The sequence below is a fragment of the Rutilus rutilus genome (assembly GCF_951802725.1).
Source record: "Rutilus rutilus genome assembly, chromosome: 22".
Classification (NCBI taxonomy): domain Eukaryota; kingdom Metazoa; phylum Chordata; class Actinopteri; order Cypriniformes; family Leuciscidae; genus Rutilus; species Rutilus rutilus.
The window spans coordinates 7,662,696-7,679,304 of NC_140227.1; the positions used below are offsets into that span (position 1 = coordinate 7,662,696).

At 38.8% G+C, this 16,609-nt stretch overlaps 1 protein-coding gene across 2 annotated transcripts in view; it reads right to left on the bottom strand.

The window, feature by feature from the left end:
* The window catches only part of LOC311281911 (dysbindin), a 34,102-nt gene extending 19,120 nt beyond the window's left edge, over nucleotides 1–14,982 (bottom strand). The window contains exon 1 of one of the 2 annotated variants that reach the window (XM_084395272.1): nucleotides 14,680–14,982. In XM_084395272.1, coding sequence (XP_084251398.1) covers nucleotides 14,680–14,722 — 43 coding nt within the window. In that variant the 5' untranslated portion in view covers nucleotides 14,723–14,982. Of the gene's footprint in view, nucleotides 1–4,326; nucleotides 4,541–14,679 lie in introns of those variants that run through there. The other variant, XM_084395273.1, reaches the window with a different exon arrangement.
* Between the last annotated feature and the right edge of the window lie 1,627 nt (nucleotides 14,983–16,609).

Genomic DNA, 16,609 nt, shown 5'->3' on the forward strand with positions numbered 1-16,609 from the left:
GGAGACGGGGGAGTGAAGTCTCGCGGAGATTTGACGTCTGATAGCGTAGCAGGCACGGATGGCTGAAGGCGGCGAGAATCGTCCGGCTTCCTCAGGCGCTGTCCTAGGCTTGCTCTGTCGCTTGTTTCGACGGCGGCGGCTTCTCTCGGAGATCCAGCGATGCGGAGAACTTCGCTGAAGAGATGAAAATCAGGTAAGCAGCTCCCGAGCCCGTCTTTTATACGCTAAAGCCACGCCCATTCTGGCGGGCTATGACGCGTGGGGGCGCAAAGCGTCATTGGCGTGACTTCACACAGGGCTCAGTGGTAGGCTGCTGCAGTTGCCGCGGAGCAGCCAATGAGCACGCTAGTTAGCCCGCTCTAGGTCTGCTAGCTGCTGCAACGCGTTGACAATAAATGCAAAATTAAGGATAAATTTTTGGCTTCAATATCTCGAGAAAAGGAGTTTTTCCCGTAGCGTAAGCAACTTACGCAATACGAGAGAACCTCTCGTAAGAGAACCAAAAGGCTTTTTATTGGCCAAAAAAATGTCAACCGTCGATCAGATGACAGAAGGCGTGTGTAACAAATATGTTACAGATTTATAGGCTTAAACTATCAGTGCACCTTTGAAGCAGACCAGGCACCAAGTACAGCATTTATGAACCATATCTATAGGCAGAGTTCATTTAACACTGTGCAGTAACTTTCCAAAACCAACTGCCAACATGTGTTTACATTATAGAGACCATCCTCCACCACCAATGTTTGAGCAGATGTCTCATATATTTTCAAACCTTTATGCATTTCTTTCTGTTGTGGAACACCTACAAACATATATATTTTTTAAATGTCTCAATGTTTTTTTGTTTTGTTTTTCATCCAGTTAAACTCAATGGGGGACATTAGGGTGAGTAAATGATGACAGAATTAAATTTTTTGAATGAACAACCCCTTTTAGACACTCCCAAAAAGAAAGATCACAAATATAAACCCTTTAATATCTTATTTGTTCTCTTAGGGTAGCAAAATACGTTTGCACCATGGAGAACCTGTAAGACTGTGATGATTTTATTTCCTTTTTATTTATGTTAAAGAATCCATGAGTCATCACATTTGACAGGCAAACCGCCAGAGTAGGCAGTTGTGTAAGACGGGGTCATTCTCTCTCGCCTGGTGGTGGCAGTGAGGACGACGGGAGGCATCCAGGGGCCACAGCGCTGTCACTCTGAATAACTAATCAGATCTGCTCTAGCTGACCACTGCAGCCAGAATGGGCAGAGTGGGAGTCCCATTTGTTTTTCCTTCTGACAGTACTGTGTGGCTCAGCACAAAGTGTGTGTAAACAGGTTTGTCTTAGGACTGGGCAATAAATTGAATATTTAACAAATATTTGTGATGGTTTATCATTGCATGGTTTATAAAATTGAGCAACATTATGAATAACCCAACTCTTTTTAATGTGGTTTCATTAAATCAGTTTTGTGATTGCGAGCATTAACAGAGATGTTGTAATCTCTCGTTTAAACTTTAGTAGTAAAAAGTTTGTGAACTTGATTCATTTCCGTAAATAAGTTTATTCCATTTCCATTAATGGATTCAAAATGCATAAATGTCAAACTATACAAAATATCACAAGATCAAAAAATTGTCACAAAATGTCAACTTCATGTGATCTAGCTGCTTGACTTTCTTCAAATTCTCAAGACATTATTCAGATTCTTAAAAGTTGAGATGTGGTGCTCATATGATTGTGTTGTACCCTGATACTGCTCCTCTTCCATCCAGAGCTTATATTGGTTCTCACCTATACACAAATAGTTATTTGAGTAGTAAAGTTTTCTAAATCATCCTTTTAACAGTGATGGGTGGGGACCTTTTTTGTTTGTTTGTTTTTTGGTAATCAACAGAATGTCACAGATGCTGCCAAAAGAGCTTAAAGTTACGATGAAATGAAAGTAGCAACTTTTTTTTTTTTTCATACATTTGAGTGAAACAGGTCAGGTTTTCAAAAAAGAGAAAATGTAGAGCGGGGACCTGATTCTTTAAAATGTTGATATGGACTTGCAGTCAATTGTATGAGAAGGGCTGAGCTTTTGGTGGACTAAATAATTCGAGAAGTCCAGCATATGTCACCACTAGATCAAGTTATGACATTTTTTAAAACACATTTTTTTAAATAATACATATGTATTGTTCAGAATAAGATGAATAACATGTATTTAGCAAACTTACACTTGAACGTAAATTAAACCCAGAACATTCCTTCAATCCTGCAGGGACAAACTAGGCTTGTAGCAGGAATTCATCACAGTGGAACTGAAATAAAGTCTTCACCTACAGTGGCATTCTAGTATCCAAATGGCAAACCATTCAACACATAAACTCGGCTCTATGAACACTGCAGGGATCTCCTCTTGCATTTTTCCATGACCTTGTCCAAGTTTAATATTTAAAAACATATGCCTGTGTTTATATAAAAGGTTAAGAAAGGTTGAGGCACTTAAAACTCGACAGACATGCCATGAATGGATGTTGCATAACCAGGGTGGTATGATTCGGTCCTTGACATCTGCCATGTGCATATTTGAGTGTGTGCATGTGTGTGAAAATAAAATGATGACTTGATGCTTCTGAAATAACGCAGGGTTAAGTGCTTTGCTCAGGGGAGCAGTTTGTTTTATTCTCTGGCATTCCCTTCCAGTCAAATCACATTTTCTCTGATATGATCGAGAAAGGAGCAAGTCAGGGAAAATGTGATTTGACTGAGCTATTGTCCTTAGAAAACTAAATTTTGCTGGCTACTCTTGCACTTTGTAAAATGCCAGTGCAGTGGACATGGTGTTTATTCATGTCAGCTGGCAGATCTGGCAGAGCTTGTGAGTGTTCCTGGCGTCAGGGTCACATATCAGCTTGTAGGCAGCAATAGCTACATTCTATTCATTTACAATACAATACTTAATTTAATGTACAGTACTTCAATTCTTAATTCTCATAAGACTGAGCTGAGTTTGGGCCATTTAAAAACACCCAGAACATCTAGTAATGTCCAAGAAACTATCCAGTACACCCTAGAACAGAGGTACCAAACCGTGCTTCTGGAGGGCAGTTCTCCTCTGGCAATGAACGAAAACTATGTCATTATGATTCAGGCAGCATCACAAGTGTACACCAACCACCATCACCATTCAACCACCCAAAAAACCTTAACAACCACATAGCTAATTTTGATTGTCAGTTGTTGGAGTTTATGTTAGCAGTGCAGTAGTGGATGGAGTCAGATCTGCTGTGGAGTAGTATGTTCCACAATTGATCAGCCACTGTTTTCCAATCAGACTAAATCAGTGATTGATTTAAAGTGAATGACTTCATCACGAGGCTTTCTGACGCTGCCCCAAATCATCCAATAAGATCATTCATAAGGCAAGAAAAACAACCGCATGAGGATGAGATCACTCTATTTTTCACTTCCTCTCTTGGACTCATCTCTTTCTCACATTCATCCCCCTTTTTCAGACTGTGCTGTCCATTCACACAGTAGTTGGTTGGGAGGGGTGAGCAAGACTTGTTAGATCAAAGCAGAAGAAAGGCGGATTGTCTGTAAGGACTGATTTGTCATTTTCTCCATACAAGGCAAAGCTCTGTTTCCACCCTGCCCTACCCCCAGCTTTCTTTGTCATAGTGGTTCACATACTAAAGCATTCTGGGGATTACGATCCAGCAGGGTACCGGAAATGGCACAGCATCCATACAGGCACTCTCACAGACATGCCAACAGTCTTAACTTTTTCAGACACAAATACACACGTCATGCAGCTCTTGATTTCATCTACAGGAATGTATTCTGTCTGTATAAATAGTCAGTCATAGGTTTGTGTAATTACCACAGCAGGAATGCCTTAACCACGCATCAACCTCTTCCAGTCATCTCATCCAAAACACTTGACTTTCAGAAGCATTACAGCCCCACAACAAACTAAAACCAGTCCACCACATCCCTCTGAGGACAGTTTGAAAACAGGACATGGGAAATGAACTTTCCAGATGAATGAGTTAAACCTCAGGGACTGAGAGTAAAAGCCCTGACTTACTAAGAAACCATACCTTAAAATATAACTAAAAAGCAGATGCTAATTTCTCTCATTGATGACAAGAGAATGTTTCTCTAAAACAGATTTTACCCACTTTTGACAAGTATGGTAACCTTAAACCAGAAATGGGGATTTTCAAACCCACAAACCAAAATTATTTGAAGACATTGGATGAAGGATGTGGTATTCAGTTATACACACAAGCTCTTAAAGGATTAATTCACCCAAAAATGAATATTCTCTCATCGTGTACTCACCCTCATGACATTCCAAACCCATAACATTTTTGTTCATCCTCAATAAACAATTGAAGATGTTTTAAATTAAATCTGAGAGATTGCTGTCCGTCCATTGAAAAATCATTCCACCAAATATTTGTATGGGTTAAAAAAAGTTCATAACGAGATCGTAAAAGAAATGGCTAAGAAACTGAACAAAGGAAGACAAACTAACTAAAAAGTCCATGATAATGAAACTAAGAATGAGTGTGAACAGGAAATGAGGGAGGTGAGGGTGGGGACTTTGGAGGAGGACGAGGAGTTGGGAGAGGAGGGTTGGGCGGGATCACTGATAACAGATCACAGTTAATGCAGGGCGAGGATTCCTTCTCTGTGCTGGTTGCGCGATGTCTGTGAGTTCTATGATCGCGTCTCTCAGGGGCAGTTTACACTACATCGTTTTCAACTAAAAACGGAAAACTTTAATGCGTTTTGGCCATTTTGTCCGGAAAACTTTTTGTGCATTTTGGCCCAAAAACCAAACTTTCAAAGTGCAAGTTTTTGAAAATGATACCGTTATTGTTTTCACTTTTGTGAAAAAGTCCTGTTCGATTTTTCGAAGTGTTCATTGAATCGATTGTAAAATCGATTTTCCATGTCTAAAGACGTTTCCATTTTCAACGCCAAATATAGGCAAATCCACGGACAACTAACAGGCATTAGGACGAACGTAAAGAGTGCGCTTGAGACGCGCACAAGTCAGCAATATTTCGAATGATTTATTGGCGTGAAGTTTCGTGCACAATGACAAACAGGAGTGCAACATTCTCGAAAAACAATAAGCAGAATGGACTGCCATAACATCAATGAAAAACATTACTGCAGCCTTCAACATGGCTGTGTTAGAAATGTCAAACAAATTTCACCTACGTAGGCGACTGTAGCCCGAATCTGTATCTGTATGCATGAGACTGTCTGAATACCGGCAGAATTCACAGTTTGTTGTAAAAAGAGACACATTATGCAGAAGTATAATTTGCCGTTATGTGTGTTTGTGAGAGCCTGCAGTTGCTGTGTGACGTGTGTTCGCTGCGGGCACATCGTGAGGAGCTGGACGCGCTCCGAGAAAAGGCCATTAAAATCGATTCCCTATTTTCGTTTTCGAAACTTGTGTTGGTTGGTCCGATCGATTGTGCAATCGATTTTCGAAGATAAAGTGACAGCCCTAATGTGTATTACGTCACATGTTCAGTCTATAGGTGCATAGTTTTTCATTACAAAGTGATCCCGGCAACTACTGGCCTGGGATGAATAATAAAACATTTTTAATCGATTTTGCGGATCCTTGTGAACTTGGATCGTTTTGACAACATTGCCATCTGTACCCAAAAAAATGCAAAGGAAAAACTTTTCCATTTTTAGTACATCATTGTCGTGTACACGTGCCCTTCAGACAACACTCAGAAACCATCTCTCTGACAGCGTGCACATATAGTCAAATGAGTTCAAAAACACTTGTTTTTACACTGCAATACTTAAAAACGCATGCAAATGATAAGCTTTCGTGACCACATAGCACAGCAACATCACATGAGCGTAACCGCGATAAATACGATAGTCCAAGATCTCTACCGGTTGACAAATTTATACCAGTTAATCATGTCTACCAGTATATCGCCCACCCCTACTAAGGAATATGCAACCATGTTACCAAAATATTAGCCGCAACCCGCAAGGCTAACAAAGTTGCCACAAAACTCCAGTTTTGGTTTCATGGGTTACTTAAATACATATCCAGGATTTATATACTAATAATGAATATATTTATTCATTAAAGTATTATAACTGATAAAATGCAAAGCAACTTATTATATCTATGTATCATACAAGAAAAACAGCTGATCTAAGGCATAACAACAGTCTATTATCATTTCCATTTGCTCCTAGGATCATTATGTAACACTCAGTCCTAAGCACAATGTGATGATGTCACAGGTCTGTTATAAAAGATGTCATGCCATACCAATGTCATGAATTGTCAGGTCATTTGGAGCTGCTGCTGTTCATTAGTGTTTCCCTATTTTAATGATCTCTGCCATCCATCAAACAGCAGACAGAAACATGCCACACTGTATTCGGTTTAAATAGCAGTCATCACTTTGCAGTATGTCCACATAATGTGAAGGGTGATGTACCCAAAAATGCTACACACTAAACTTAGAGAAACAACATGCCTCTTTGGAGCAATGGACTAGTGGTTAGCACTGATGCATTGACACACTGAGCTGTGTGCATGAGAGTGATGATACTTTTGAGTCTGGTTTGCTAGAGTTTTTGAAAAGCATCTCTGACATAAGTAAGTACATATGAGGTGAGGTCATGTTTGTCATTTCATTACTGTTTATAGTTAGTTTTATTGTATCATGTATGAAGTACAACCCATCAGAAGAAAACTGCATGTATTTTTGGATTGTTATTTAAAGTGTGTGTGTGTGTGTGTGTGTGTGTGTGTGTGTGTGTGTGTGTGTGTGTGTGTGTGTGTGTGTGTGTGTGTGTGTGTGTGTGTGTGTGTGTGTGTGTGTGTGTGTGTGTGTTTTCATGGTGATATCAGTTAAAAAATCTGATTTTGTATTCATCTTCATTGTCCGGTCGTCTGCCTACTACACCAACGCTTAGACTTCATGACAACGTTGTTTTTGCTTTATACGGGAGTACTTTTTTTTTTGTTTTTTTGTTACAGAGAGCCAAGATATGCTGTTGGCTAATGTTAGCTATAGAAACAGGACGGTTTTGAGTGACATTGTTTGTCTGGAGCGGGTGCCACTGGTGACTAAAAACAAACATTGCTTATACTCTTGTGTACTGTATGTTCATTTTTCGCTTTTTTTTTATGAAGCATTATTTTGGTTTGTTTCAGCTATGATAAAGAGACATTCACTCTTGCATTGCAAATTTATTATGTTGGGGGGCAGAGCAAGGAAGGGAGGGCCGTGTTTGTTTTGGTTGATTTAACTATCAACAGTGTTTCTCATATTGCTTACTGCACCTTTAAGTGTCTGAGAATTACCAGAGCATATTTCTGAAAGTCTGCTAAATCCTTTTATAGAAATAACAGAAGCATAAATAGTTACTGCATAACTCAGAAATCCAAGTTACACAACTGTGGTTTCCAAAACAAACTGAATTATTAATAGTGGGAGTATATGTGTGTGCGGAATGTGTGGGTATGAATGAACATTTTGGAAATGAGGAAACCCAGAAACTAAATATCTTCAGTTATCTGACAAAGAAATGATCGTTAACAAGCTAAACTCCAAGATATTTAATTCAGCATCTTTTATAAGGCAGCAACCACCAACTCTATTAGTTCTATTTTCAGAGATACTGGGATTCACAGAAAAGTCCCAGAGAACAATGTGAGTGAAACGGACTGAGAAGAATTTCTGTAAGATTCCACAAGATGAGTGACATGATAATGAGTCATAAGGAAAGTATGAAGCATGGAGTAAGGAACTAGATAGTAAGTGCTGTCGACCAAAAGTACTTTAGTGTATCTCTTATCTTTTTCTCATTCATTTGCCCACACTATATACAAGCTCCTAAAGTGAGAAGATAAAAAGTAGTCCTTGTAGTTTCAGTGAAATTTCTCCCGACTTTTCATGCTATCATCTAAAGACTTGTAAGTGATACATCTTACAGTGCTTTGAAAAAGTTTGTTGCAATCTGATTTTCTGCATTTTTTTTACATACATTATACACTAAATGGCATATCAGATCTTCAACCAAAACTTATGAATTATAAAAAGTTACCCTTCATGAACTAAAAAAACTACAATTTACATCTTATGTAATGTATTTATTATAGAAAGTTCTAGAACTGCCCACCTAAAAAAAAAAAAAAAACATTTTGTATAGTTATGCATAATCTCAAAAAGACAAGGGGCAAATACTTTTTGACAGCATTTGTAGAGTCAGTTTGATTCACAGTCTTTATCAGAGTGAAGTGTCATTTGTTAAAAGTCTCTTCATTAGTGCAACTATGAACCCAGAATCAGCCACTATGCTTGAACACACACACAGTTATAAGGATAAAACCAAGAATATTTTAGCCCAAAAATAATACATTTTGATTTTGAATGCATCAGTAGGTAACAGAATCAAGTAGGCACTTCTCCTTTTTTGGAATTAATGGTCGCTAAAATGTGACGTGTAATTTCCAGTAAAACATACCTCATCCATTTAGTCTATTTTTCTATGTCTTTGTCATTCAATTTTTACCATATTGTCTTGTTTTGACAAATCAGAAACATTACCATAACACAAATGAAGACAATTTGCTCAATTTACTTGTGCCATTCAACAAGTGCCATTCCTGTATATAAGTCATTCCACTGGACATGAATGACACCATCCTAAACATCTGGAGTGCAAATCTTTTTGACAGACATGGACATTGTACTCATAATTTGAGCAAAATTTAAAAATAGTGTAACAAATACCCATGTGGCCAATCTAATTTCCAGTCTCAACCTCTAAGCATGTGTGTGTCTGAGACCAGAGAGTGTGGGAACTTGGATTGTATACAGTCCCATCTGCTAAAAATGGCAGAAAAACCATTTCATTTAGAGGGATTTCAGGAACAACAAATCTAGAATCCAGTAAGCTTTGACAGGTTCATCAAGTTATCAGGGGTCTCATTTATAAAACTGTGTGTAGGATCCTTACTAAAAGTGTGCGTGTGCCCGAAAGCTAAAAATGGCGTATGCCAAACAATATTCAGACTTATAAAACCATGTTCCCTTTATACATCCCATCATTTAGTAGCCTATCCTTGCCTTGTTTTTGAATAAATAAATCAAATATTGTAAAATACATTTCATATAGTTTTTCTAAATCTTTTCCACTGGCCAAATAGTATTTTTAAAGGAGTCATAACCTGGTATTGCATTGGATACCTACTGCTGTATTATAGTCTTTCAGGCCCTTCTAAAAAAGAAAAGTGGAAAAAAAATAAACACAGACCTACTTTTACCCTTATTTCTGAAGGCATTATTGTCTCGCGAGATCAATGCGATGTTTTGGCTGTCATGGACGCTCTATATGGCTCTGCACGCCAGTTGAAAGGGTTGTTGGGACAGCGTCATTAAAAATGAATTTCATCCATGGTCCCTGATAGTTTTGTCCGATTTTGGGAGATAAAACACATTTACATGTTTTTTATGGCAATCAACCACAGAGCAAGTCCGGTGTGCACTCGGTTTCTCCATCTTTCTCGACTGAACTGAATATGAGGGGGAGAGGGGAAGGCTTCCTGCTGCGGTGTCCATATATGGTATATCCTACTACCTCATGACGTCAAGAGGGAGCTGAAATCAAAATCTCGTATTTGAGTGCGCGTGCACGCGCGCTGGTTTATTTACCCTGAGGTAAACAAACGCTTCACTTTTAAATATCGGCTTCCCGGCCAGTGTATAATCGTTAGTCGATCATAACATACATTGATTCTCGTGGAAAAGTGAAAATTGCAGGTTATGACTCCTTTAATTGATTTATATTTTTAATGGAAACAGATCTTGTTGTGCATTATTTGCACGAAAATATTTTCTCAGACAATCTGCTGTTATCATGATAAGCAATTATCTCTGTAGTTAAAACATTAAAACACAACATGCCACAGGAAAAGTGTTCAAAAGCATTGCATCCACTACAAATATTTATATTGAATATATATATATATTTTTTTACTTCAGTGATTCCATGTAATTTAAGAGTTTAACTCCATTAATGAGAATGACATATTTAATCTAAATGTTTATATCAGAAGTAAAACATAGTTTTATTCATTATTTTATTTATTTAAACTGTTAATGTGAACATGCATTGTATTTATGTTTAGAACTCTTAATGAAGATTTACGGTTTTCCTTCATCTGCCGTTAGATAAATATGCGTCAGTTTCACTAAACGGCCCAACGCGCTCGCTGGCGCGGACATTTAAGAATGGGTGGATGTTTGCTTCGTGTGATAGGCTTGGTGAATGAAATTATATTTGTATTATCTTTCTGTATATGTAATTTTCTTAAAATGGTCTGTCTAAAAGTGACCAAAAAGACATTTAACTCCAGCTCACCATCGGTGTCGCCAAACTGCTCCGTCTCCAAAACGTTCGTACGCATGGGTCAGAGTTTGCGTGCAGGTGCGCAAATTTTCCCGTCAAGTTTGTTTTTTATAAATTACATCTTATGCGTTGGAAGTGGCATATGCCTCTTTCAGGGCCTGTTTTGTGCGTACGCAACGGTTATCAATGAGGCCCCAGCTCTTTAAATGTTTGGTCAAAACAACGGAAGCCCTTTAGAAATAGAGAATCTACATAACAGATTTTTTTCCCCCTCATTCAGCCAAGGAAAGTCCGAATAAGGGAGGCATTTGTAATGTTGTTATTAGTGATTCTACAAGGAGAATAATAGGTATGTTTTGTCACACATTCACATGAGACCGGGGTTAGTTGCCACATGAAGTTATATGCTTTTAGTCAAAAGTCCAAGTACCAACAACACATGTGCTGCAAATTGTTACCAGATAAAGATGACTAGGATGAAGGAGAGTTCAAAAAAGTTTCAATGAACAAAAGGGTCTTTTAATAAAATAATCCATGAAGAGGAAGGCAACATAACAGCGTGTGTAACATGCACACACAAACAACAACTGACAAACACAGAGTAAAGGTGAGGAACTTAAAAGACAGTGATAATGAGGAGATGACGAACAGGTGTGATGATCTGATGAGTTTGTTTAATTGTTTATCTGTTTATTTGAATCCCCATTAGCCACTACCTAGGTAGTGAGAGCCGATGGAGAAGAGTGACATCATGAGGCCAAGGCGATGCCGGGGCGACGATCATCTGAGGAGGAGCCAGACTGCCAGAGGACTGAGTTGATGCTGGTGTGATGGAGGAGGCATCTAGGAGGCATACCTGAAGGGAAAGAGGAGCCCGCTGCAGCCGTAGGGGTGGAGGAACGGAGCGTAGCAAGTCCATGGCGGAGGAGCAGTGACGACTGTCCGGTGGGATGAAGGAACCCGGTGAAGCCATAAGGCTGAGGGTGTCTGGTGGAGCCGAAGGTGGGAGGAGCCAAGGTGGAGCCGACAGGTTGACAGGCCAAGACGGAGTGAGACAATCTGAGGCAGGAGGTGGAGCCACTGGATCTATCAGCTCAGGCGCTAATGGTGGTTGCAGGACCTGAGGCTTGACGTGAGTGCTTGGCATTGCAGGAGATGGCGAAAGGCTGACAACCTCCAGCAGAAATGGGGCTGGAGGACTGGCTGAGCTGGGCAGTGAGGCAGAAGAAGACTAGACAGGGTCAAAGGTAACAATACATTGTCCATGCAGGTGTCTGTGCTGTCTAGAAACAGCGATGAAGGTTCAGAGGAAACAGGAAGAAAGATCATACAGTCCATCAGAAACAGTGATGAAAAATCCCAAATGGGGTGGGATAGGGTGGGAGACAATACCTCAGCGCTGAATTTAATCAGCCAGTCCTCAGTCTCAAAATCCACCCAAATACCCTCGCCACTGATGTTGTGGGCTCACACCCCCGGTCAGACTTACTGAGGGACTCCTCTTCCGGGGTGAGGGTCCGCACAATGACCTCTTATCTTCGGGCAGGCTGATACAGTAACGCGCTGCAAATACTCACAATGCACATACGATCAGGATGTTAAAATAAGTCTTTCAGGTCATCAACAACACCACTGACGAGTAGACATTGAACAATAAGCATGTCCGAGCCAGGTTCATCACTTGTTGTGAGGAATTGCAGCGTGTTTCTGTATTCGGTTGTATTGTGTTTGCTGCACACGTGTTTTCAAACTGATGAAGATGTTCTCTTAATTTGCTGGTGTTTTTTTTTTCTATTTGCATGAGTTTTCATCAGTTGCAGAAAGCTTTGTGCTATTTGCAGCACGTTTCTGTATTTGGTTGCGTTGTGAGTATTTGCAGCGCGTTTCTGTATTTGGTTGCGTTGTGAGTATTTGCAGCGCATTTCTGTATTAGGTTGCGTTGTGAGTATTTGCAGTGCATTTCTGTATTAGGTTGCAATGTGAGTATTTGCAGTATGTTTGTGTATTTGGTTGCAGTGTGAGTATTTGCAGTATGTTTCTTTAAATGGTTGCGTTGTGAGTATTTGCAGCATGTTTCTGTATTTGGTTGCGTTGTGAGTATTTGCAGTACATTTCTGTATTTGGTTGCATTGTGAGTATTTGCAGTACATTTCTGTATTTGGTTGCGTTGTGAGTATTTGCAGTGCATTTCTGTATTAGGTTGCAATGTGAGTATTAGGGATGTCCCGATCCGATCCACGGCATCGGTATCGTGCCGATACTGGCCCAAAACGCTAGATCGGATATCGGAGGGGAGAAAAATAATTATCCGATACCTATGATCGATACCTATTAGGGGTGGAACGGTACATGTATTCGTAATGAACGTACGTTTGGTGCATGGATTTACACGGAGAATACACGGCATAAAAATAAATAAAACTCGCATGCACATTAATTAATGTGATACTGTTAGATACGCGCATAGACATATGCGGGAACGCGCGTCTGTATCGCTTCAAACGCTCGCTTTATCATTATACGCGCGCAGCGCGTCCTATTCGCTTTGGACGTGCGAATGGATTCAAACTGTTCAAGCATCGAACTAGACGCGATAGACGCGAATTTGACGCTCTATTCGCGTTTGGTGTGAACGCAGCAAAATGAACAGGCTGCGATGTCAAGATTGCATTGCTGGAATGTGTGTGTGTGTGTGTGTGTCAGAGAGAGAGAGGCACGGGCGCGATCGAACAGTGGAAACATAAAAACATACTCCGTCATTTTCATACAGGACATCATTAAAACTGCAAAAAGTGTTTACACATTCTACATTGAATAAAAAAAATCAAATGTGTTTTTAAAAGTAGTATTATTTTATACAGAAATAAATTATTTATAATTCAGATGAGAATAAAGTTAAAGTTAATTAAAATTTTAAGGAAACAAATATATTGATCTGAAATATAGCAAATTAATTTTAAACTCATTCAGGTACAATTACCAAACATATCTCAAGGTCTTTTGAATAAAGGGTGGCAGTCTTTCATTATCATCTGTTGTTGTGGACTATATACTGGAGAAGTATTTGTTCTCCATTTGAGTGAGATGTTTTTATGTGGCTAATTGAGCAAAGTGCTTCCATATATTTTATTATTAGTAGTATTAGTTCAAGAATAAAATAAAAATATCGGATTGATATCGGTATCGGCAAATAGCCAAAGCTGCGGTATCGGTATTGTATCGGAAGTGAAAAAGTGGTATCGGGACATCCCTAGTGAGTATTTGCAGTATGTTTGTGTATTTGGTTGCAGTGTGAGTTTTTGCAGTATGTTTCTTTAAATGATTGTGTTGTGAGTATTTGCAGTACATTTCTGTATTCGGTTGCGTTGTGAGTATTTGCAGCGCATTTTTTGTATTTGGTTGTGTTGAGTATTTACAGTGCGTTTCTGTATTTGGTTGCATTGTGGGAATGTGGGTATTTGGATTGCTTTTCTGTTTTAGGTTGCGTTGAGTATTTGCAGCACGTTTCTGTATTTGGTTGTGTTGTGAGTATTTGCAGCACATGTGTTGGCAAACTGATGAAGATGTTAATTTGCTGGTGTTTTTTTCTATTTGCTGGTGTTTTCTTTAGTTGCAGTGCCTTGAGCTCTCTTGCCCACCGTAAATTACACTGTTTTCACTGGCAATAGTTTTGTATGCTGGATTCAAACACAATAGAATATTTTTATAAATTCATTATGAATTCTTGAAACTAAAACTGAAACACCAGCATATATATATATATTTTTCGCTGAAAACAAGTAAACAAAACCATACTGGCATACATCCAGTCAAAAGTATAAGATTTGTTTTCAGGACAAGGGTTTTTGTCAGGTTGGGGCAAGTTGTCATATGTTTTATATTTTGTAATTTTATACATGTTTAAGGTTTTATATTTTGCAAGTCTTTAACATTTAATCTTTTTCATTAATTGCTTTGTGTTTAATAACTATTTTACAATAACAGGTGGGCATGTTAAATGACAGTGAGGAATGCAGTCAGAAAAGTTTAACTTCTTGGGAAATAAAGGGAATTTTTAGGGTTTGTATCGATTTAGGAACTGATTATCAAAAATAATAACCCTAAACTGAGAAATATTAACTGGAGTAAACAGTGTCACAACTAGCCATTTTTAATGACACAATGATTCTTCTTTTGATTAGTGACTGGTCATCTCTCATGCATGTTGTCAAGCAGAGTGTAAGAAGAGTCATATCTTTATGAGCAAAATAATTCAACAAAAGGTGAAATACTCACAGGGAAGACGTTTGTTGTGCAGGTTCGTCCCCTTTGAGCTCATGACTCCAGAGTGACAGAGATGCACAGCTGTGAAAACTGAGTGCTTTTTACCGGCAGTTTCAGTCAGTCTGCCGTCCCAGAGCAAGACTGGACTCTGACACAGCTCATCTCCCTCTCTGTCTCTGAGACTTTAGGCTGTAGATTCAGTTGTGCACTTCCTCTGCAGCTGCAGCAGCGCCAGTGGCCGCGTCTGTCTCTCTGCTCAGAGTCAGACCTCGGGTCTGGGGCAAGTGGATCATACCAAGTCCACCCTCACAGGAGGAGGAGAGTTGAATTTACAGATGGGATCAGACAGAGGAAGGAGGGAGGGGTTATGTAACGAGAGAGGAAGTGCTAAGAAAATTAAAGCTAGCTCTGTCTCTCAAACTCTCTTTGTCTTAGAGGTCATTCCATGAAAGGATATGGGTGTTTCTTTAACATTTGATGAAATGCACTAAAAACAAATCGACCATTAATGTATTCAGTTTATATTAAATATAAACTTACTTAAAATTAAATGTAAATTAAATTTAAACTTATGTGTGTGTGTGCGTATACACACATCACATTCATCTTTCCATGTGTGTTTTTGGATAGTAACTCTAAAAGGCAGTCAATATATAATATACTGTTTATGCAGTACATTTAATTTCAGTGCTGTTTAAAAATCATCCTGGGATGTACCTCATGGTTAAGAGTGTGCTAGATGATAATAATAATAATAATAATTAGAAATTTGGATTTGGACCACTTTCAGCTGCAGTACAACATATGAAGTACAACATTTTTGTGTGCACTTAGTCTAGTTTTAAGATACATACAAAGCGCCATCTAGTGGCAATTAAACAAAACCAGTAAGATTAGGGTTCGTTTTTGTTTATTTATTTATACTTCATACTGACCTGAATATTAACTTTAGGTGTAACTTTAGGTGCTACTGTGCATAGTGTTACCGTCGTACATTTACAGTTAAAAACTGCCACTTGTGTAAATGTTAGACTAAAGAACACCCACATACAAACTATGAATCTAAAAATATCTAAAACATTAAATGGCATCACTCAAGTAACCACTGCAACATCTAAATTGCCAAATAAAAAAAAATAAAAAAAACACTTCTGTTTTATTACGGATCGAATAATGGTTGTTTCCTCAGTACATTCACTCACAACTGATGACAATATTGCGCATGAGTGGCTGAGAGGATCAGAATTGAGGTTAATGTTGCTCTCTGGTTTAGTACTGAAACTCTGCTTCAACTGTCCTTAGAAGATGTGCAGCTGAGCTTCTGTTGCGTCTGAAGATTAGTTTACCACAGCTGTAAGAGTGTGTGGGATGTGTGGAAAACATGATTGTATCAGCATTAGTTCTCTCTAAATGTCACACACACATATCTTTACAATCCAGACTGACATTCATGCAGTGTATGTGTATGTGTTTGGAGGGGTGTGTGGTATTAAAGAGCTCTTATATGACTCAGACAGAGAATCCTTGCGACTGTGTGTGGGCTTCACTTCAGTGTTTGTGGTCGCAGCATGTCACTAACGTTTCAAGTGCAAACAGAATAAAGCAATAGTGCAAATGGGTTACCCTGATATTATTGACACATCTGACTGATGTTTGGGTTCAGTTTTGGTGAAGGAAAAAGTAACCCCATTGGAAAAACATGAAATTGGAGTTTCCCATCACTTAAGAGAATTTCATTTCAAGAGATCTGCTGTGCACAAACTACAATCATATTTTAATGTAGAAAAAGGTTAAATGTGTAGTTTCTGCACCACTAGCAGATCCATTTGGTGGACACTTACTCAAATTATTTATAGTGCATTCAATGTATACATTTTTAGAAGAAGGGTACAACACGGCTAAAGGCACACCTTAAGAAAAAAATAGCTTTTCATTATTCCCA